The sequence below is a fragment of the Fringilla coelebs genome (genome assembly GCF_963513975.1).
Source record: "Fringilla coelebs genome assembly, chromosome: 1".
NCBI lineage: Eukaryota > Metazoa > Chordata > Aves > Passeriformes > Fringillidae > Fringilla > Fringilla coelebs.
Window position 1 is genome coordinate 90,259,705 of NC_140028.1, and position 23,884 is coordinate 90,283,588.

General features: G+C 36.8%; 1 protein-coding gene across 2 annotated transcripts in view; it reads left to right on the plus strand.

Annotated features, from left to right (window-relative positions):
- The window catches only part of DTNBP1 (dystrobrevin binding protein 1), a 63,274-nt gene that overhangs the window by 21,598 nt on the left and 17,792 nt on the right, over positions 1 to 23,884 (plus strand). For both annotated transcript variants that reach the window (XM_084209895.1, XM_084209896.1), the window contains exon 7: positions 6,186 to 6,208. In XM_084209895.1, coding sequence (XP_084066021.1) covers positions 6,186 to 6,208 — 23 coding nt within the window. The remainder of the gene's footprint in view (positions 1 to 6,185; positions 6,209 to 23,884) is intronic.

Consider the following 23,884-nt stretch of genomic DNA (forward strand, 5'->3'; position numbering starts at 1 on the left):
AAATGCATTATTTGTATGTATAATTAATTCATTGTTGCTAGTGGCAGAAGAACAGGGCTTAGATGCTTGTCTTTACCACACTAAAATTCATTCTCTGTGCTGTGCCTCCTGAGAAATTCTGTGTTTCTTCACTATGGATTATTTCCTGAGATCTTTAATAACTCCTTTCCACTTACATTGAAAACCAATTCATTTAAAAGTAGTTTTAAAAAATGTATGAAATGTGTTCATTGACAATGCTTCTGTGAGGGAGATTTTACATTCAAAGGGATGTGTTGAGGATGCCTGAAGAGATACAAGTTGTAACTTCTCTCTGGCACAATTGCATTCATGCTCTGTGGAAGCACATTCGGCATTTTAGGTGAAGATTGCACATGGAGTCACAAGCTCCTTTTACTTGTTTCTGTGAATTAGGGTTGTACCATATGTCACTTACGGAATAAAGCTTGGCCAGTTTTTGAATGCTGTAAATTTTCTTCTTTTTAATGCTTATGTGGAAATTGATGGCCAGGTTGAAAGAAGGTCTGCAGTTTCTTGTGTGGCTGTTTACCAAAAACAGGCTTGCAGAAGCTCCTTTTCTTTCTAGAAAGAAATGGTGGAGGTGGCACTTGATGGTGGATTGTTTGTATCCTCTCTTAAACTTCACCTTCTCTTACATTCTTTCTAGTTTCTCAAATTTTAGCTTCTCTTAATATTCTGTTCTCAAATTTCAGCTTTAAACTTTGGTTCCTAAAATTTCGGTTGTATGATAAAAACCAGCTGTTGATACATGTATGTTTTAGTGATCCAAAGATGTTGCATACTTAAAGTTTTTTAAAAAATGTAAAAACTGTTGGGTTTTTTGGATAACAACAGGATGAAAGCAAAAGCATTAAAAACTGTGTCCTGTGCAAAATCCTACATCTGAAGGCATGGGCTTTTAGAGGAATCTAAGCATATTTTCCACATTTCAGATTCCAGTTAGAATCCATTAGTGAACCACTCGAATGGTTAGTGGCCTGTGTCAGTCTCTTAGCAGAGGACAAAACTTGCCTGTAATGATTTTGCTTCTACCATTTTCTTACGATTTGGACTTTTATGAAGTTCATCTCCCTTATTTTTTACTGTTCTTTTGAATGCTAGTGCCTGAAAGTTGGCTCCCCGTGTTGTTAAAATTTGTTGGGGTTTTTTTGAAACATTGAAACAGAAATGCTTTCCCTGCTGAGTATGTTAGGGGAATGCTTTTGGTTGTATTTATTATCTTGATTACTAGTTAGTGTTGGTAATTTCTAATGCAAAAATTTGCTGATCAGTTCCATCTTCTGGATTGAAGTTAACATAGCAGTTGTGCTGGAAAACAGACTTCAGCTACTTCCATACCTGTATGAGGTACAAAAAATTCCATTGCAATGCCTTAGTTCTCTGCTCTTCACTTTTAGTGGATAAAATGTTACTTTCGATGGTGGAGAATCCTGACCTGTCCTCAGTGTTTTGTCAGATGAATAGAAACCCTTGCCTGTGGTTCAATTCCAGCAGTAGTTCAGTAATAGTGTTGGTTTTTACTAATTTTTCGATACTTAAAGGCTTTTCATTGCTTCAGTCTCAAGTGTATTTCAAAGTAGTAATTGGCCTAAGGATCTCCAAGGGGTGCTCAACCAATCTCAGGGATGGGGAAAACAGTTTTGTGTCAGGATTCACAAAAGTGCTAATCCTAACTACAAAAAAAAAAAAAAAAGTGCTTGAATTATTTCTGTGCACCTACAAGTGACATATGTTTTGAGTTCTCAGTTCTTTTAGCTTACTAAAGCTTGAGTCAGGCTATGGAAGGATTTTTTTTTTTTTTAATACATAATTTTGAAAACTTAACTGTACCAGACATAGCAGAGGAAATGCAGCATTTCTGAGTTTCTGGGTTGGGTTGTGTTAGATGCCATAACTATTTTTAGATTAATTTGCTGATAAGCATCTACACTTTCTTCAAATATATTTTTTGTAAATAGTATTTGCGACTCAACATTTATTAACATGTATAATTGTAAAATCTTTTAAATTCAGTCCTCAATTTTTAGCATTCATATTCTGTCTTGATATTGTCTTTTGTTTATATGTGAGTCTAGTAGTTGGAGTTTACTGACTGTTGCTTTCAGAGCTCGTCTTATAAAATTCTTCCTGCATTAATTTAGGACTTTGTTGCTTTCTTATCTGCCTATTTTCTTCTTGAAGAGCAAGTAAATTCTGTCAATTCTGGCTGGTGGCATCTTTTTAAGGAATGTAGTGTTTCTGTAGTCTCCTAGGCATTTAACTAGATTTCTTGATGTTTAGTTACACTTAGGAAATTGATCTTAGTGTTACAGACCTTTGCAAGATACAGTAGAACCAGAGATTTTAATTTTTTTTCTTATTGTTGCTGAACAAATTAAATTCCCTTTGATCTCAGTAACGTAAAGCAGGATAGTTATGCCTCCTGGTCCTCCCATGTTCTGATTCCTAGATTTATTTTTCTTTCTCAGTGATACCAGCACAGTCTTCCTTGTGTCCATCTCATCTGCTCAGTGGCTAGAGCAGGGTTAATCGAACAATGCAATGAAAAGCCCTAGAGGAATGGGAAGGTCCTTGGGAATTTGTATCTGCCTTCTAACTAGATTGTAACTCTAGTCAGTTACCCTGTGGGACAAGTCATATATTGTAGATGATTTGTTTCACCTGTTCTATCCACAATTATATATTCTTACGACAAACCCTGAATCTTGACTTTTCTGTAAATGAAGAAGTTGAGACCACAGACAGCATCATCATTGGAACATTCCAGGTATCTTAAAAACTGCTAACTAACTTTGACATGTACAGAATTTCACAGAGTAATTAAGTGCCCCTCCCCCCATCTATTTTATGAAAACAAGCAACTGGGAAGGCAGGGATTAACACTATTACCTATATGTGTGGCCAGATAGTTTTCATGGACATAATTTCAGTGTCAGTGGAGCCTGTACAGCCTCTTGCCTCTCAGGAAGGAATTGCTCTGCATACAGAACGAGATTACTTTTGAAGTGTCTCCATGCCTTTATAGTCTGATATGTTAGACTTCAGTTTGTTATTTTAGCCTTTTTTTCTTGCTCAGAGGTGCTGAACTTCGTCTTTCGCTGAAAAGAGCTATTTATATTATAATGTGCCTCCTAATTTAGTCCTTTCTTCTGAATGCTTACAGTTAACTATGAAAGGCTAAAATGTATTCTTATATGAGTAACTAGCCAGGTTTTTTGTCAGTAACCTAAAATTTAGTAGCTGAAGAGCATATAGTCAGATGCCAGGTCGTTGTACTGATCAGTGGTTGGACTCAACATGGGAGCTCCTTTAATCCTGGACAGATGCTGAGGAGCCCATACTGGGCTTCAAGAGCCTTCATGTGTAGAGAGGCCAGAGGCAAGGCAGGTGTGTGTTTTCCTTCTAATAGTGCTGGAAAGGGTTATCTCATCCGTCTGCAAAGTGCATGAGTGTTCTTTTGGATGAAAACTCTTTAAAATCCAGGAGCATTTCCCAATGGAGCGCTTTCAATTGCCTTACATGTTTCCTCCTGCTTGTCTTTTAACCTTGCTTTGAAGGCCACTTTTCTAAAACTGCTTTCAATTTAATCCTTTTCATTTTAATTACTCTCACAAATTGCTGTTTCTTTACATTGTCTGTGTTCCTAATATGAAGTTCAGTTCTTAATGTGAGGTCAGTGCATTCTGCAGATGACTTTTTGTCTCTTGACTCTTAGAGAAGACAAAGGAGGTATCTTCCTTCTGGCAGTTTATCAGTAAATACAAAAACATTTATTTAGTTGTAAAGGGGGGAAGTGTAATACTCTGTTAGATGTTTTTCTCTGTACATCTGTGTGCCAGGCCTTAATTACCCAACTAGAAAATGTAGTGATATACTCTTAAGCCATTTGTTTTTCCAATTCATTACAAGTCAGTTCCTTTTCCTTCTCAGTTTAGTGTCATGTTCTTACCAAAGCTGCTGATAAATGAGATTAAGGATTAAAATTTTTAAATTTCCAAGTTTTTATTTGGATAATTTGACTTAATGAATAAGAAAAAAAATGTTCCATGCTGCTGCTGATGAACATGGTTTCAATAAGCATGTACTTCATTATGTATTTCTAAATAGAAGTTTTATTGAAAGTCTTGTGAGAAACCACAAGATATGTTTAATTCATGCTGTGTAAAATATAAAATCTTCAGTCTTTGGGTCTGAATTGGTATGAGAATACAATGAAGTACAGATCTTTATATTTCAAATCTGTATTTTTACTGTATGCTAATCATAGATACTTTTAATTTTTCAGAGAGAAAAAAGTTATTGTCAAATATTAATTTCCAACTTTCTTAATGAATGGTAATTATGTATATGGATATAGGGACAACATCTTAGTGCATCTCAACCCTAAAAATATTGATGGATTTTGAAAAGGAAAATTCTGGAGGTTTAGAGAAGTCGAGTGATTGCCACTTGGCTACTGTATTGCCATCTTGTTTACTAACCTCTTTCAACACAATGGCAGTAATTGTTTCATCTTTCCTTTTGCAGACAACTGTCATGAAATCTCCTGATTTTAGGTGCAAGTAATGTAGTTTTCCCCCTCTTACTTTCACAAGATTTTCTCGCACTACGGAAAGAAACATCTTGTGAAAGTTTGTTTTAGTCCATGGAAAACAGCCATTTCCTGTGGCTGTTGTTTCCTCAACTATTGTGCCATTATTAAAAGAAAAAGGAGGGCAACTTGTGAGAGTGTTTAAGAATTTTGTAACTCTATTTAGAGTGTACAGGCTAGGAAAAATTTTTTGGCATATAAGCCTGCAAATCACAGGTATTATAAAGTAGCTTTTTTCTCTGGTATAAAAGGGAGAAACTAGCTTGGGAAAGGGATGGAGGAGAAGCAGGAAAGGAAATAGATACTCACAGGAAGTTGCAACTAATAGAATTCTTTACTGTGAATCACACTCTAGCTTATTTCCTGGTAAAGCACCCATTCTTTCAAAAACCTGTATTTAACATTTGGTGACAAAAGTGGGATGTTCTCTGAAAATGTGGAGGTAAATGCATTCTCTTGCTTCTTTTAGAATACTTTGGCCTGCTTAGAGAATAAATTATTTCAGCTTTGAGTGAGTTTTGTCTGTTCTTGATGCAAGACTAAATGCTGAATTGCATCATCTTTTAAGGGAGAAGGGGTTATTATGGTATAGCATCTGTATTGTGAAACAGTGTCTCTGGTAGGTGACTGTAGAGTGCTTTAGTCAGTGGATAGAGAATAGAATTTATCTGGACAACTGTGAATTCAGTCTTTAATTTATTTTTCTTACAGTCACTTTTGCTTCTGAATTCAGAATTTAACTAGACATTCTGTGAGGTGCAGGCTGAAAAAATGTTTGATTTAAATGAGTGTTTTGTAAGGCCAGGATTCTTCCTTATCTCAGTTATTACATTGATTCTTCTTTAGCCTTTAAATTCATGATGAATCACTACGTTGTAGTAATGGCAATTGGAGCATTTTGCAATTTCTTTAAAACAGAGAAGATATTTTTTTCTGTTCATTTTATAGCCTCTGCATTCACAATTGCATAACCACTAAAAGTAGAAAGTGGCCCGGTATGAAGGCAAAAAAGATACTATTATCTTTTTCTTCATTTCTTAGCTTTCTGGTACATGTGTACTGTGGGTTATGTGTCATATTCCATACTTGAAAATCCTCTCCTCTGAGGAATGTCACTGTATGTCTCTTTGCCTGTCTTTCTCTTTTAACGGAGTGATTTTTCTCCTTCGGTGTTGCAAAGTTGTTTTTGAATAGCATTGATGAAAATGGAACACAAATTGTTATTCACTGTGCTGTAAATTGGTAAATCTCTGCTAAGTAAAGAATGCTTTAGTAACTAATGCCTTAGGAAGTCTTGGTTATTTTTGGAGCAGTGTATCTGGAAATTATGTAGCTAGATATAAGTGTGCAGAATTTATATAATTGTACATGTTTATAAAGAGGTGGTGGCCTAATTTACAAATAGGTTGATTTTGTTTGCTTTAGATAAACACATGTAGTAATATTACTGTTATATATGGTCAAATTCTACAATTTTTGTCTTTTAGTGAATCTTAAAGCATGTGAAATAAATCCTGTAGCTCTTACATGTGGCATTTCTAATTATATTTTTAATTCTGCTCTTCTCTAACAGGAAGGAACTGGAGACATTCAAAGGTAAAGTCTATTTTTATTTTCTACTTACATGTTTGTAAGAATTACTGTAATTTGTGTATTAAGTGAAACTAGGAAGGAACTTTTGCCCTTCTACATTTGACAGCGTTAATTTTGTGTTGACCCAGCCGGCTGTGTATTTTTCATTTTACCTGTTCTTGCTACTCTTTTCTTTGAGAGAGTCCCAAGTGTAGGGAGAACACAGATATTTTGTTGTCTTATCTAGGTTTCAGAGATTCCCTTGTCTAATTCAAGGCTTTCCCTTGGTGTTCAATTTCTGTAGTTAAGGGCTTTTTCTTCAACTAGTTGATGTCTCTTTCAGCACAGATATATTTTTGGCGCATGTTGCAGGCTGTTACATGTTAGGTTTTTGTCTGGCTGTTTCCTGGGAATTTTGACAGTATTATGCAAATTTAATTTTTGTAGCTCAACTTGTTGGAGACACTTGATGATATATACAAATATTTGTCCATTATATGATGTAATGGCTGGCAACTCTGTCATGTACTATTGCTTTGTCTCTGGTACATAGATGGAACACAGTCCCATTTTCAGTAAATCCTAAATTGGGGCTTACTCTACATGCTGACATTAGTGTTTGATCAACTTGAGAATTGCTATTTTCTCTTCCTTTGGATAGGATATGACTGTGGGTTTGTGACTAGTATTTATGAGAATGAAGTCGGGTGCACTGACTTATGTCAATCAATTGTCTTTTGAAATTGAAAAGAGGGATGGAAATTTCTATCAGCTGTATTCCTTTGCCTTTTCAGTTCATTACTATCTCATCTTTGTGGTGCTACAAAAGGAAAATAACAGTTACAGTAGTAGATAAGCAACAGAGATTATGTAAAATGTCATTTTTCTGTAACTTACCAAACCAACCCTTTTGTTGATTGATTTGACAGCTTTCAACATAAAGCAACTCAATACAAAACCAAAGGTAATGTCAGGCTCCTTCTGATCCAAAGCAAGGCAGCTCCTTCTGATCCAAACCTGGTGCTTGTGAGAACAGTGAATCCTAGTTTTTTGTTTGTATTGATCAAGTGTTTTAAGTAAGTTTCTGGAAGCCAGAAGAGTGGTTTCCAAAGTAATTTTTCTCTAGGCCCCTTGTTGTTTTAATAGAGACTTTAATGTTATTTGACAGTAAGTATTTTACAAAGACAATTATTTTGATGGAAGAGGAACGTGCTACCTGTGTGTTGACCTTGAAATTTATACCAAACTAAGCAATTGGCTCTGCAATGGATACAGAGGCATACAGATTTCCAATATTGTTTATGAAAGACTGGTTGTAAAAGCCAAGAGAAGGCTAGATAAGCATAGAGGGATTCATCATGGAAAATGGATTTTAAACATCTGTCAGCCTAATTTGTGTGGGTTTATGTACAGTGAACTGGTGGACAAGCTTGTACCTGACAGAAGAGAAGGGGAGTAATAGCTAAGCAAATTTCAAGAATGGTCTTGTGAAGCAAGTCTAATTCCTTTCTAGAAGATGACTACAAGAAGGTTTAAATTAACCAGATTCAGTGTTTTGATTTTTGGCAACAGCTTTCACTGTTTTGCCTGACATTTCCCAGGAAATTGGGATTAAACTACTAAAAATCCAGGTGCACAATTGATTTACAATACATACTTGGAGGAAATGTTCTTGGGTTTGTGACTCATTAAGTTCTCAGATTTTGGAATTTTTTTGTTGTCAACCCAGATTGTAAAGTAGAGATATTTGTTATATTGGCCTCAGACAGTCTTTTTCTGGCCCTTTGGACCTTACATCATTACCTGGCATATCATTCATCAGCTGGAAATAGGGAGAGTAGGGGATTCCTAGTTGTGAAGGATTCTTTACATAATGGCAGATGTTTTGGTTCTAGGACAGCTTTGCCCAATCTTACTCGGGACTCCTACTTGAGTTTTCTGTTTTGAGCTGCTTCAGGGCTCAGTAGATTTTGGCAAAAATGATCTGTCACTTGGTTGGCTTTAGTTCCAGTTGATGAAGCACACTGAGATAACTCTGTGGATGTCCATAGGAATCCTGTCACAGAGAAAGGAAAAAGGCAGCAGCAAGGGCAAGCAGTGTGTCTTAAGTTACCAGCCTAACACTGTAATCTAAAAAGCAAAAGAAGCCAGGAAAAGTTGGCTCCAACTGAAACATGTGAAGTAGTTGAGTAGATGATTCTTTACATTTTAATATTGCAAGTACAGGCTACATCCCAACTAATTTATCTTTGCGTAACTGTCTAAGAGTGAAATGTCTTCCTCAGCATTCTGTTCATGAAATACCCAGTGCAGGGTCTATAAAGAACAACTGTTTAAAATATCTTCCTATACACTTGCATCTTTTAATGCATTTGCACTTGAAATCATTGTACATTAAAATCTGTTCCAATGGAAAAACCCAAAATGCCATTTTTTTATAATAGTAACTTGTTATTTGTGAATTTGAATACCATATGCTAAAAAGTAATAGCTTCCAGGATATAAGGATGGTAAATGCCTTGCATAAAAATATCTTCCATAAAGATACAAGATCACTTTATCTGAATATGCAGGAATTAAAGTACCACAAAAAAAATTCCTTCAATATGTTTGCTAGAAGGGTTAAAAGAGAGTTCTATGCACTTTTTTCAGTATCCAGATGCAACTGTCATGTTTACCAGTGATGAGTTCTTATGCCTTGCTCAGGATAGAAAGTAAGTTTTACTGGAATTAAGAAACTGAATGGTCTAGTCTGAGATTCAAATTAGCACTGCACTAGAAACTTGAATGCTGTGATGCATCCCATCAATTGCACAGTGAATACAGAAAAAAAAATGCAAATTTTATCTTGGCACTGACCCTGAGAGTGCTGGTGTGACTCACAAGGCTGCTGAGTGGCTTCACAGACCTCTCAGATCTGTTTTAAAACTTTACTTCCCTGGAGTTCTGTGGATGTGTAAATACAAATAGGTATACAGGTGTAGTCTAGTAAATTTGTGAAATCTTAAAATGTCTGTAACCTTAAAAACATTTAAAGTGCCCTTATATATGCACCTAGTATTTATTTATTTTAATATTGAAGCAAAATCTACGCAACCGAGAAATGGAATTGTTCCTGGTTTCATTTACAACTTCTCACTGTGTGTGCCAAGGTACAAAGTGGTAATTCATTGATCTTTTAAGTATATTTTTTGAAGATACCAGGGGTCACCCAGAAGGGCCCCTAATAAGAAATATATATATGCCAGTTTGCAGCATTGAGAAGTGTTGAGAATCCACTGACTCTCTTGCTCGTTGATGTTAGTACATTTAAGAAGCATAAGAATAAATAAGAATGTAATACTACTTTAAGAAATAATGAATTATTTTTGTACTTGTCAATGTTTTAGAATTTGTTTCTGCCTTTTTCATGTTGGTATTGGAGATTGTACTCTATTTCATTGTAAGGAATAGATTTTACTGTTCTTCCTTTTGCTTTAAGACTTTTTTTTTACAGGGCCAGACATTCTCCTTTGTTGTTTGGTGCACCCACAGTGTGCAGGGGCAGGACAAACCTTTCCAGTCTCTCTTCTTTCAACCACAAGGGTTTTCTATTACAAAGTAATTGAAATGTATTATTATTTAATAATCTGTGGTGCTGAGAAAGTGAAGGTTAGAAGCTTTCCTGCTTTTTTTTTTTTTTTTTTTTTGTGTTAAACATCTCTCTCTGAAGTAGGCAGGGAATGAGTGTGTGATGTCTTTGTCAACACTACTGCAGCACTGGCATTTGTGTATGTGAAGTATGGGGACAGAACATCTCAAAGGTTGTCCAGTTCCTTATCTTTTTTTAGTACTTTATCTTACAGAGGTCTTTGCTATAAAAGATGGTGGTTTTATGAATTGGAAAACATTGGTATGCCATATGGAGTAGCCTGCAAGTTTCTTTCTAGCTTGCACTAATTTCAGCCTTGGGAGAACTGCTTGTAGGAACTGGCTTATGCTCTGTGCTGTCCTGTCTTGGCTGACACTCATAAAGATGCTAAAAAAAAAAAGGGTTCTGTTCAGAATCTTGGCAATTTCTTGGAATTGTAGCGTTTAGTTTACTTGATATTTATGTGTGGTTTTGATTTTAGTATTTGATGGGTTGTGCTCTTGCATCGTTTAGGAAGGTATCATTTTCATTTTACAGCTGACAGACTGGAAATTCGATAGGACATGTGTGGTTATTTGCTCGTGATACTTGAAACCCAGTGCATTTAGGCCTGCACTGATATTTCAAATTATTCCATCATCCTTCTAGGCACATGGTACCATTTTTGAACTTATTTTTTTCTTTTTAGAGTTAACATACCTTTAGTTCCAGAGCAGCTAGGTTTGTGTAGTAAATAGTTACAAATACTGTAAATCTCATTAGAAGATGGAAGAGTGGAGCAAATAAAGGGGTAGGTAATCAGCAGTGAGAGTAGGGGGAAAAAAAAAAAGTTTTGAAAGTAGTAGAATTGCACAGTGGTAATAGCCTATGTTGTTGAGTTTACTTCTAATTTATCCAAATAGGAACTATATACATGATAGATTTCAAACTTGTTTGTAAAAGTCCCTTTTAATAAAAAGTTCAGGATGCAATGTTTTGAGTTCTCTTCTGGAAAGAGAACTAAAGCACTAGATGCTGTTTAGAGATCAGCAACACAGCACTTTTGGACAATAAAAAGTGGCAACAACTTTTCAAGGGCAAATACATGCATGGCTTTGGCTACTGAGTCATGCATATTTCTAAGCTTTAACAGGATTAGTTTGATTCTAGCTTAGGGAAACAGGTCATATGACCATTTTCAGCTCTTCTGTTTACAGTACAACAAAATATGTTTTCAGCCTTTTGAATCAGAGGTCTCTCCCAAACAAGGCCTTTTAAGTTTTAAGAGCTTTATCGAAATACTCCTTGAGAAACTGACCTGTGAATTAAAGAGGTGTTTTTTCTTGCTTTTGCCTTCAAGGTTAAGTCATTAGGTCACATTTTTTATGCAGATTTTTTTGGCATCCCTATTCATGCATCTAATATGATGCATGAAAAAAACCTGCTGTTGAAATTGCAGTTTTCCAGTCCTTTTATCAGGAGCTTAAATATGTTTATATCTAAACTTTAATTTCTGGACTTTCACTGTTCCCTCTTCTAAGAGCACACAATATTTGGAGCAGTCTGTTGACTGCATCTCTTTGTTTGCTATTTTTTTGAAATCTACTCATTTTAACAAATAGTATGTCAAAGTGATTTTTTTTTTTCAACCAGTCTAGGGATCCTCTTTATTGTGCTGCGTTCTGATGGCTGTTAAAATAAAACTCCTTTTTCCTGCCTTCATATTGCCTTCCAGATGCATGAGGTCTTTACAGCTCGTGGTTGACAAAGCTCATAAATTCAATGACGTAGCTGCTCTTGAAGTTGAGCTGTCATTTTGAGCACATAATCCTGTATGTTTCTTCTGAGCAAGAGTAAGGTGACATTGTGGTAGAAATTAATTCCAGCCACATGGAGTTCAATTACTTTAACATTTCTGTGATCCAAAATTTCAACATTTAAACCTTGTAGCACAGACAACTCTTGCTTTGTTGTACCAGAGAACAGCAAAGAATTGCTTAATTCTTTTGTAATAAAGCTAAAATGGAATTAAATTTCAGATTTATATTCTGATATGAGGCGTTTTCCTCATTATTTTGCTATGAGCTGAAAATACCCTGATAGATTTCTAGTTAGTGCTGTGTTTTATTTTACTAGCTTCTTTCCCATCTGGGCTATGGAAGGAGGGCCTTGCAGCTTTGGATGCTCTGTGTTGTTTGTGGCAAGAATCTCATATATGCTAACCATTCTCTAGGGAGCAGAAAGATTTGAGTCTTGGGCACTTCTGGTCAAACCTTGAGTGAAAGGCAAATAATTCTGAATTATCCTTATAGCTACCTTGCTTTTGATTTTACTTTTTATGTTTTCAAGTTTGCAGACTCTTGGGTCTGTTTAACGTTTTTACAGTTTCTAGGTCTGTATCTAGCTTTTTGTGTCTTCTATTTTTGCTCCTTTTTTGCCCTCCTTGAAATGGTATGGCCTTAAAATCAAGCCTTTTAAAAAACAGTGATTTTGTTTTAAAATCCTTTTAAACAGAGGAATTTAAGGAATTTAAGAGTTCAGTCTTGGTTTTTCACTGTTTTCAGTCCTTTTCAGTAAATAATTGAATCTTTATACATCTGGACAGATATTACTAACACTGAAATGTATGTTTGAGTTTTCAAATGTACATTTCTGTAGCCCACAGTGGATGGTGCTGAGTTGTGGGCATCTGGTTCTGTTTGGCTGAATTTTCAAACTTAATGGCAAACTTTGAGAACTTGTCCTGTCTAGGAATACATACCCAGGAGCAGTGGAAGTTTTCAGTTTTCTGGGATAACGCACAAAAGCAATTGCTTGCCTCTTGCTGACCCTCTGAACATGACTTTGTTCTCAGCTGGCAACACAAATTGAGCATGAGGTGTGATTGAAAATGTATTAGCTGCCTTTGCCAAGGCAGCAAAACATTTACTGGATTAAGTATTAAGACTGAGAGTGAAGCAAACTACAATGGATAATATCTTGTGCACTCATTTATTTTGCAGATGACTGGAAAGAAATTTATCTAATATGTTAATAAGCATCAAGTCTTCAGGACAGATAATATTTTCTATACAAGAAACAGAATTTACATTTCAATGGAAGAGGAAAAAGGGGGATATTTGGCATATTTTCAACTGTAGAAACAAAATTATCTACAATTCTACCTTTGATTACTACATCAGAAAGCCCATTTCAACAGTGCTTTGCCCAAAGGAAGGCTGCATTGTCAACTAACTCAATATATAATGGTTTGGGCTGAAAGGGACCTTAAAGATCATGTTTCCAACCCCTCTGCCATGGCTGTGGTGCCACTCACTAGACCAGGTTGCTCACAGCCCCATCCAGCCTAGCCTTGAACACTTCCAGGGATGAAGCATCCACAACCTCTCTGGCCAACCTGTGCCAGTACCTCACCACCCACTGAGTAAAGAATTTCTTCCTAACATCTAATCTAAACCTGCACTTTCTCATTTTAAGTCCATTGCCCCTTGTCCTGTCACTATATGCCCATTTAAAAAGTCCCTCTCCCTCCTTTTTTAAGCCCCCTTAAGGCCACAGTGAGGTCTCTCTGAAGTCATCTTTTCTCCAGACTGAAAAACCCCAGCTCTTAATAATTTGATATAATGAGGAATTATTTCCTTTTGCTCATTTTTTATTAGTTTTCAACTGGTGAAATGAAAACAGGGCTATTTTTGGTAGTGCCGGTACGGCCTTGGGTGGATCTTAGTGATAGAATGGCATTCATTACTAAGGTGGTTATATATTGGAAAAAGGCCTGAATTTTCAAAGCTGTAAATAGGGAGTAGAGTTTCTAAAGGAAGTTCAAAAGGCTCTTAAAGAGAGACCAGGTTATTTATGGGCAAACTAGATAGTCAGATTTTCCTGGAATAAATAGTGTTGTAACTTGGCTGATCAAAGATAAGTTTTGGTTTTGTCACTTCTACCCTAAACCACTTCTGGACTAGTGCTTTAAATGCCTTTTTATTTACTTATTTTTATTTTTTGTTTGTCGTGTGTTTGACTGTAATCTTATTTTTTATGTTGCAGATTCAATAGTGCAGTTTGTAGTCTCCATGCTCAACTAGATTTCAGGATTTTGCATGATGGCTGTCACCTGAAAGGATAATTCAGACAATGAATTAGCATAACCCATAGATACTAACATTACTGATACTTCTGAAACCTTGTGTTTATCGGGGGTTTTTTAATGCTAATTCTAACTGGGTAAGAGTGAAGAGCAAGAACCTTTCTTTCTATTAAATTCTGCTTCATCTTCATATATTTTTAGAGAATCTTGTGGGTTTTATTTCGTGAGACACCCATATGCCCTCTCATCTTGTCTTTGCATTGCATGTTGAGGGGGCTGGTTTATCCTCTCAACAAATTTTAATAGTTATGCATTTATGTAGTTCTCTCTTTTCTTCCTTGGTTCCTATCTCTTTGTAATCTAGTATTTCACTAAGTCAAAAGCCCTTTCAGAGGTCAGATGTATTACAACAAATTTGGCATCACTGCAGCTTAAGATAAGATGCCTTGTGGGTGTGCAGGTGCAGCTCCTGTTGGCTGTGGTGGAATCAGCCTTGCAGAATCCTGGTTTCGTGAGGAGTGGAGGAGGCCAGGGTAACAATAGGGTTTTTCTTCAGCCATTGCCAGGGTGAATAGCAAACTGTGCAGATAATAGGAAACAATTTCATGGGAACATAAGTCCTGTCATACTCAGTTTATGTAGAACAGAAAGTATTTTAAGGTGTAATATTTTAATTGTTTATAATGCTTAAATGACTGATGTGGAAAAAAATAGAAGGCAGTTCTGTCTACAGCTGTAACTTGAATTTATCCTTTAATTACCGAAGTCCAGACTGAAGTGGGATTATCTCATGATTATTATTATTCTTTTAATCTTTCTCATAGATATTTTCGGTGTTATTTTCACCAGTTAAACCTAAGTTTTGTAGGCCAAACATTCTGGGTATATTTACTTTTAATGATGTTGATTGGAAAAGTATTTGTAATATAATAGCTTTTTGTCCCTACTCTGTATTTTGATAATTGTCACAGAGAAGGTTTGCTAAATGTGATCTTTTTAAGTAAAAGAAAGGAATTGCTATGGCTGTCCTGGTTCTGGCAGCACTGTGCACCCTCCTAAACTGAAGAGGCAATGTGTGCTAGGGTTCCCAATTCTGAGGAATGCCTTACAGTTTTTGAACATAAATGCACTGTTGTGTAACTGCAGCATCAGCAGAGCCAAAGATTCTCAGTCATACGCTGTTGCTGTATTTTTTTTTTTCTCAACTGCATAACCTTTTTTTTTTTTTTCCAGTTTTTGATGAAAATGTAGCCTGGATATATAATACAGAAAATTCGGTTTTCGGTGGAGAATACTGTTCTAATTTATTTTAAAATCACATCCAAGGCTTTTAATATTTTATGTGTGAAGTAAGAATAGTATGTAATCACGTTTGTGGGGTATCTGAGCTAAGCCATGTTAAGGAAAGGCACTTTAAGGGGTGAGCCTTGTGAACAGTGCCTAATTAAAAAGAGAATTCAGAGCCCTTCTGTACCTTTCCCCTTGCTCCTGAACCGTTTGCAGACGCTCCCAGCTCTCTGCCAAATAAACACATGCTGTAGCTGCGTGTCATCAGATTAGATCCCGCTGGGAGGATTTCAGTCTCCGCAGCACCCCTTGGTTCAGCAGCGTGTGGTATCTTCCCAAATACATGCCTGCATTTCTGGTGGAGCCCAGCTGCTGGGAGCTTGTGCTCAGGTTCTGGGAGGCGCTGAGTTGAAGTATCCATGTGTGTGCAGCTGCATCTGCGTGCGAGTGGCCCATCGCAAACTGCCCGTCGCGGTACCGCTGCTTTGAAAAAGCAGCCTTCTGGCAAAGGTCTTTGTTCTGCATCAGTGAAGATGCACATCACTGGGGCTGCTTGGTAACTGGAGCTTTCACTTGACCAGTGGTGGGTTTCTTTTTACTTGCTTGTTTCTTACTGCCATGTCATCTCCGGGAGGCACTGAGAATACTCAGAAGAATTCACGTAGGTGGAACTTTATTATCATCTTTGTTATTTGTCACCTTAACTTGCCAAGTTAATGTAAAATGCAAAATGAAATTAAAGTTAGCTTAATTCATTTCCTCAGTTACCGCCATTGCCTGATTTGCAAAGGGTGTGCTGTAAATGACAGGTTAATTATCAACTTGATTTAGCAAATTGGAAAGAAATGGTGACTTACTGTCTATTTTTTCAGGGCTTTTGTTTATTGCTTTGCTTTTGTCTGTCGTTTTGCATTATTGTCAAGGTGGTAATAATCAGAATTAGTAAAAGAATGCGAATACGCAGATATCTTGTTAACTAAAATTCAAGCAGGCGTGTCTAAGGGTGGGGTGATACCAGATGATGAGAGGAGAGAGAGAATTATTATCTGAAGATAAAACCAAGAATAAAAAAATAGAGTAGTGAATGTTAGCATAGATATTCATTCTAATTTCCTTTAGATAAATAAAACAAATTTTAAAGGTATATTTTAAATGAAGCAGCTAATGCTATTTACATCCATACAAAGCCCCTTTTATCATATGAATAAATGTTCTTAATCATGCAACCAATAACATTTTTATGCTGTTAATTTGTAAATAATGGTGTTTAGAACTGTGCACTAATTGAAGTAGAAATAAAATGCTGATCTCTACTCTGATTCTTTTTTTATTCTTTTATATAACCACTGGAAGAGTTTTTTTCCTGTTACCATTCACGTGGATTTTTTTTCTGTGGATGTCCAGAGCCAAAAGATAAGAGTAAATTGAACTATTTGCTATTTTAATAACCTGTTGGAGCATGCCTTTATCAAGGCTCTATCTGTGAGTTGTAATTTTGACCACTAAAGTTGATATTTGCATTGAATAATTATTTAAAGTTGAATATTTTGTTTTAAGCAATTCATCTGATATGGCAGAACTCTTTACATTTGTGTTGATTAGAAATACTTAATTTGTAAATGTACTTGTTTTCCATAAGTCTAGTCAGATGAATTGATTGCTTACTTAAAGATAGGAAAATGTTCTGCTAAATGTGGTGTGACCACTGTGCACTCAAAATTGTGTAGTCTTGCCAGCAATATATATATATATACACACACACACACACAGCTGGTATGATCCATTTTGTATTCTTTACTACTTGGTGCATATTGGCAAAAGTTGTCCCTCTTTACTTGTTCTTGTTTACTTGTTCATTGTTCTTGCAGTGAAAGTAAGGGCTAAGAGGGGCACAGCTGCAAGTATTTATTTTTTTCCTTATTTACCATCATATCTTGGACAGTAGAACAGCTTTTTACGTGTGGGGTGGGGGCCAACCTTGGAATTATATAAGGATTAGAATATGAGACTGGAGAATAATTTGAAATGTAAGCTTTAGCAGTATTACTCCAAGTACTTCTGCAAAGAGGTAGCCAAAAGTAGAAGCCTTAGTATGAACATTAATATTGGAAAGGTTAACACCTCTATGGTAATTATTATTCTAATTTTTTTAATCTCATTTTCATCTCTAACTTTGTGACAGAAAAAAAGTAAAGCATGACATATTTTTTTGATAATCTCTTTCCTCACCACCTATGTAGACTGTGGTTAATGACAGGTTAAAAAATACTCATATACCTACTTTTAAACTCTCTAACAAGACCAGCTGTAGTATTTTTTGGGGTGCTGAAAGACAAAATGCTGTAGGCTCTTGCTGCCTGTGACTTTATCATGGTGCAAATGAATTTTTGGACAGTTTCATAATGACAGTATTCTTTCTTTTGGCATGCTGCTTTTATGTTAGAAATGTAACTATAAGTGCAGACATTTCATCAGTTTGATTTGTAACTAAATAAATGTACAGCAATAGAATATACAATTTTTATGTTTCTCCACATGATGCCATTTCTTTCTGTAGTGGTACTCTAAATATGATACTATTCTGGTTCTTACAGTGTTCAAAAATAGTAGAATTGTTTTAAAAGCTGCAGTAGAAATCATTTATTCCTTCCTTATAGCATGTTCTTACATAAATCTGAGCCCCGCCTTTCCCAGCAGTGTGTCATTAAACTACTTGTTCTGCTCAGGTTCTAATGATGTGTGTGGATGGCTGGGGTGTGCATGTGAGCATGTAGGAATTCTGAATGCTTCTCTACTCCTTTCTGTTTCTGATGGAACAAATATGTGGATATTTTGGTGAACTCTTCTGCCCATTTTGTTTGAGTGTTAGGTATGTCATGTGAAATTGTATCAAGGCACTTGAGCTGAAACTGTACAAACATAAGTCTTTGGTATAGTAGATTGTGTGGTGTCCTTTTTTGGGATGTATCTGCTTTTGTAGGGGAAATATTGTGTAATAAAAATAGATATTTAAAATGTGAGCTATTTTTAAAAATCAGCAACACTTTTTTATATGTGCATAATATTTCTAGATTGCATATTTCTAATAGACTGTGTGAGTTAAGGCCAGAAGAGGTTAAGAGGCAGTTTTGACTTACACAATGTTTCATTTTTAATCGCTTTGGTTACTCTATGGATTAGGGTGAAATAAGAATCTTGTGGAGATGTCGCTCAGCTCTTTTTTCCTTTTACGTAGAAGGCAGCTAGTGCTATTTTGATGTTGCATAAATGAGACTTGATCAAAACGTAGTTGGCTGTGTCTCATTTTAAATCAAACGGGAATGGTGCCATTTATGGGAATAAATTTCTGTCTTAATTAGATGATTATGTAATCACTCCAGACCTTGCACACCAGCATTTCCATTGGCTCAGGAGGGTTTTCCCTTGATCATAATCTTAAATCCTCATAGATTTATTCTCTCTGGTTATTGAGCATTAAACTGGAAGCCCACGCCTCGAGGAGAAGACACACTGAACACCACACAATTCATTTTCAGTTACCTTGTGCATTCACAAGGGTAGGAAATGAAACTGGTGGTACTCGATAGGCTCAGGGTTTGCAGGTCGCCAGTGATGTGAGAATTGCCGTTTTGCTGATACAATGTCCTAAGCCTTTATTTTAAAGGTTTATCTTTATTTTAAAGAGCACCATTGTCCTTGTGGTTGCTCTCAGGTGCAGGGTGGTTTCTGTCTCTTAATGGAGAGCAAGGGTCCTCAAGCAGGGCCTGCGGCTTCAGCTTCTGTCTCCAAAAAACTGTGGGGCTGATAGAAATCTATCCATGTATGGGTTTGGGTGACATGTATTTTTTCCCTCTTTGCTTGTTGGTAAATATTTAGAGGGTTGTGCTGCCAGTCATTTAGTGTCTAGTTCTTATTACAATTGAGCGTGTTTCTGATGCAAAGCTGTAGGAAAACTGACAGAATAGAAAGCCAAGTCCTTGATTTTCAGCGCATTTGGGAAGCCATAATGGGTATGAAAATGTCCGCTAGGGTGGGAGGCAGTCTGGAAGAAGTACTTCAGTCTCTCTTTTTCATGCATGCTCTGTCCCTGTGTAGAGTTCAGGATGCTTTTCTACCAATGAAGTTTTCTCCTGCATACTAGTGATTATTCAGTCTAATAAAAGCCATGGAGTGAAAACTAATTTGGTATGTGAAGGAGTTGTGGACTTACTCTAGAACAGAAGAGAAAACAGAAAAGATTTTATCTAGCACAGACAAAAATAATAAATAGCAAACCAAAAAGTTTGGCAAGTGACAGGTTATTGAGTGAGAATGATTTAGGAGGAAAACAATCTCAGTTTTGAAGTCTCTTTTGAGAAATGAACTATTAGGATTAATTCAACTGTGAACAGGGTAAATAACATTCAGGGATGGATCAATCATGAGATTTCCAGTGGACAGCTGCAAATGAGGTGTTAGAGAAACAATTGAGTTATAAGAAGAAAGCTTATTTCACAAGATGCTAGGAGAGCTTGGCTTGCTTGACAGAACAGGGTACATGGAGACTTCTACATGTAAACATATTGAAGGAGTTAGCATCAGGAAAAAGAAAAATTCCTTAAAGGCCAGGGTGTGTTGGACTGGGGGAAGCAGGGGAGGTTGTTTTGTAGTAATTAGTATGCCTCTAGCTAATTGTTAATTGTATAAACTGTTCTAGTATTAATTTAGCAAAGACGCTTTCTTAAATCCAATAGGCATGAAAATACTGTCTGCCTATGTTGTGATGCTGCTCAGTTTTTTATTTTGGCATCAGTTCCTTTCTGCCCTGCCATAGTTGCCAAGTTACTGGAAAAGAGGAACACAGGAGCTTTGACCGACACATGTGGAGTGCTGTGTCCAGTTCTGGGCTCCCCAGTGCAAGAGAGACAAGCAGCTCCTGGAGAGGGTCCAGTGGATGGTCACAAAGATAATTAGAGGTCTGGAGCATCTCTCTTATGAGAAGAGACTGAGGGAGCTGGGCCTGTTTAGTCTGGAGAAGACTGAGAGGGGATCTCATTAATGCATACAAATATCTGAGACAGGTGCCAAGAGGATGGTGCCAGACTCTTTTCAGTGGTGCCCAGTGACAGGATGAGGGGCAATGGCCATAAACTGAAACACAAGAATTTCCACCTCACATGAAGAAGAACCTTTTTACATTGAGGGTGGCAGAGCACTGGAACAGGCTGCCCAGGGAGCATATGGAGTCTCCCTCTCTAGAGACATTCAAAACCCACCTGGATGTGTTCCTGTGTCACCTGTTCTGGGTGACCCTGCCTTGGAAAGGGATTGGACTGTATGATCTCCAGAGGTCCCTTCCAACCCCAACCATTCTGTGATTCTGCTGAAGTCTGTTGGGCAAAAAAATCTGTTGGTTTTCTGATTTTTGTAATCTGCTGCTCTTCTGTCTACAGAGGGTGAGAATTAATAGCTCTGTGGTATAAATTTAGTCATTGATGACTAACCTGAAACTTTGTTATATAAATGTCAATTTTGCCATATTCTGCTAATTGGATCCATGTTCCAGTGATGTCCTCACTTATCATTCTTAGTTGCTATTTTGATATAGAAGGCAATGTGGCATCTGTCTTGCTGGCAAAGGCTCCTGTAAAGAATTCTGTATAAAGCCAAAAAATTGTATGGAACCATTAACTTTGCTTAAAAGGGCAAGTCTGAGAAAAGACTAGAGGAGGTTTTTGATTTTATCATTGCCTGAAGACTTAACCACATCTTGAGCACCAATACAATTGGGATTTCTTCCCAGAAGATAGAAGCTCCAAATACCACTAACTAATGCTAAAAGTGAGCTGATCTCAAATTTAGTCTGGTCATTTCAGTGATGAACATGCATACTTTTCATGTTCTAAGCATAGGGGACAGGATAAAATTTTATAAAAATGTTTGGGATTTTCTTAATTTTTCTTAAAACTTCAGTTTAAAAACATCACTTTTTGTTAGGATTGCCTATTTGCTGTGGACAAAAATACACTGGTTCACCCTTGTTTTTCAGTTCCATGTAGTAGATGGTATTTTCTGGTTTATGTTTTACTGAGCTCTGGGGAAAGTATTAGATAATTTGTGAAAGCATGAAGTTACTGTACAATGTAGTATTTTTTTAGAAGTGCCTTCCTTTTTTCTTTAAGCACAAGTTGCTGACTTCCCTCTGCATTTGTAAATGGAGCATTAGTGGCCATCAGTGTGATCTCTTATGTCATGACCTAAAAAGTAAATTTGAAAAGCTGCATTCCCTCCCTTCTGGAGCCCTGGATGATTGCCAGAACTTTGCATTAAAACCCACAAGCAGTGGTACTAGGACAGTTTTTGCCTTAAAAGATAGGTGGAGTTACATGCGGATCACCGCGCCAGCATCTCTGGTGGGATGGAGACAGATTTGCTCTGACAATATAATGCGCTTTGTAAGCTTCTATTTTAAGAATTCTTTGTGCTATGACTTTTTAAAGGCTATATTGGGCAAGTATTTTGTTTCTCTTAAGAGTCTTACACTTCTGGAGGCTGCAGGTTCATACAGACACTGTTAAATTCTGTGAGTCAAAAAGCGTGTGTACCTAGAGAAGTATTTTTCAGAGTACTTCTGATCACAGCTCTTCGTGTTTTATAGTTGAGCTACTTGCCCTGTTACCTCTTGGGTAGGTGCAATCCAGTCTGTGAAGTGCCTGAGAACTGATTTCCTACAGGACTTTCATCACTCCACAAATATCCTGGAGTGATCTGCAAAGTCTTGACTTCCTCAGTCATCCTCAGGTGGGTGATGCAGGGCAGTGCAGGTGCCAATGCCACATCCTTGTGCTCAACACACCTTGGATCTGACCTCCAGATCTCTTCTTGAATGAGCAGGTAGCTCAGTTTCTGGGCTCTGACAGTTGTTCTGCTAGCACTGAAACACAGATATCATTTGTAATGGCTGGGTAGCTGAGTGGTTTGTATTTTGGGAGGCAGGGAGGCAGTGGTATTAATTTGCTGTGTCAGTTTATATAACCTTGGTGACTCAGTGGGTGCACATTACATTTCCAGTACTGCTGATTTAACTAGTTGGCTGCTGCCTTGATCTCACATCTGTCAGGTCTCTTCCTATAGGTTAATAAAAGTAAAGGGTGAAATATGGTCGACTGTTTAGGACTTTTAAAGAATATTTAAAAAAGAAGTTAACATGTTTTGTGAATGAGGCTTTGAAATGGGGTCTTTCCAAATAGAAAATCATCAGATGTGACCAATATTATTATAGGCTGCCTTACTGTAAATTTATGTTCTTCATTTTAACTTGCAGGTTTGAAAATAACATTTCTTGGTTTATTTTCTATATACATGCTTATAAAATAAAATCTCTTCTAGTCTTTTTTATGTTTTTTTCCCTAGGCTGAGTATCCTCATTCAGTTTGCTATTTAGAAACCATTAGACAGGTGTTAGAAAAAGCAGGCCATCAGACTTTAATAGCTACTGATGTGATTACTGTTTTCACTTTTAAAAATGGATTATAATAGCAGTATGCAAGTATATAATGTCTGACCTATTTTGAAAAGTAAATGGAAACTGCTACCTTGCAAATGTCTTCACCAAAATGCAATTTATTCTAGACCTTTAATACTTCATATTTTCATATATGAAATTATTTGTACTATATTGGGTACAATGCATTTGTATTTAGCCTGGAGAAAAAGAGGCTTGGGGGGACCTTACTGCTCTCCACAACTGCCTGAAAGGAGGTTGTGGTGAGGTCGGAGTCAGTTTCTATTGCCAGGTTACAAGTGACAGGAGAAAAGGAAATGGTCTCAAGTTGTCCCAGGGGGGGTTTAAATTGGATGTTGGGAAAAGTTTCTTTGTGGAAAGGGTTGTCAAACATAGAAATAGATTGCCCAGGGAAGTGGTTGAGTCATCTTCCACATGTTTGTGAATGCATCCCTGGAAGCACTCAAAAACGTGGATATGGCGCTTGAGGGCTTGGTTTAGTGGTGAACACGGTGGTGGTGCTGGGCTGATGGTTGGACTTGAGGATCTTAAAGGTCTTCTCCAACCTTTACAATTCTGTGATTCTGTATTTGCTAGTCTTATTTCAAAAATGCAGTATTGATGTATTATCAAGTGCCAGTGCTTTATTTTCTTCCTTCTTGACCAAGATTTTAGGCTTGTTATGGTTAGATCTGTCTCTGATGCAGCCACTGTTTGATGTATATAGAAACACAAGTATTGTCAAGGGAGCTTTTTTAATAGATAAGGCACAGATGAAAAATAACTTAGAATGAATAATATCAGCAGGGATGTTTCAAAATAGGAGGCTTTTTAACCAAATGTCTACAGTTTTATAGAGCATGAAATTATAATAATGATGTTACTTTGATTCCTTATGCATGCTTCAGTTCTCATTAGCCTTGGATAGTCACTGTTAGAAACAGATTTAATAGTTTATAAGAGAACAACAATAGGTTGAAGTTCAGTGCTTGCTGACCACCTTGGTATAGCATCCATTCCATCGCAGAGAGAAAGTATGTTCCAATAGAACAGGAATGTTGTTGGTTCATTCCCACCCCCATCTCAAGCTTTGTTTATAATTTCAGGTATGTTTAGGAATAGATATTGAGGTGATTTGCCAGATGCTGTTCCTGGTGTGTTTGTCCCTGTCTTGAAGGACCTCACAGTCTTTCTTTGTCAAATTCCACTGGTTTTGTTGTTACCCAAGCCCCA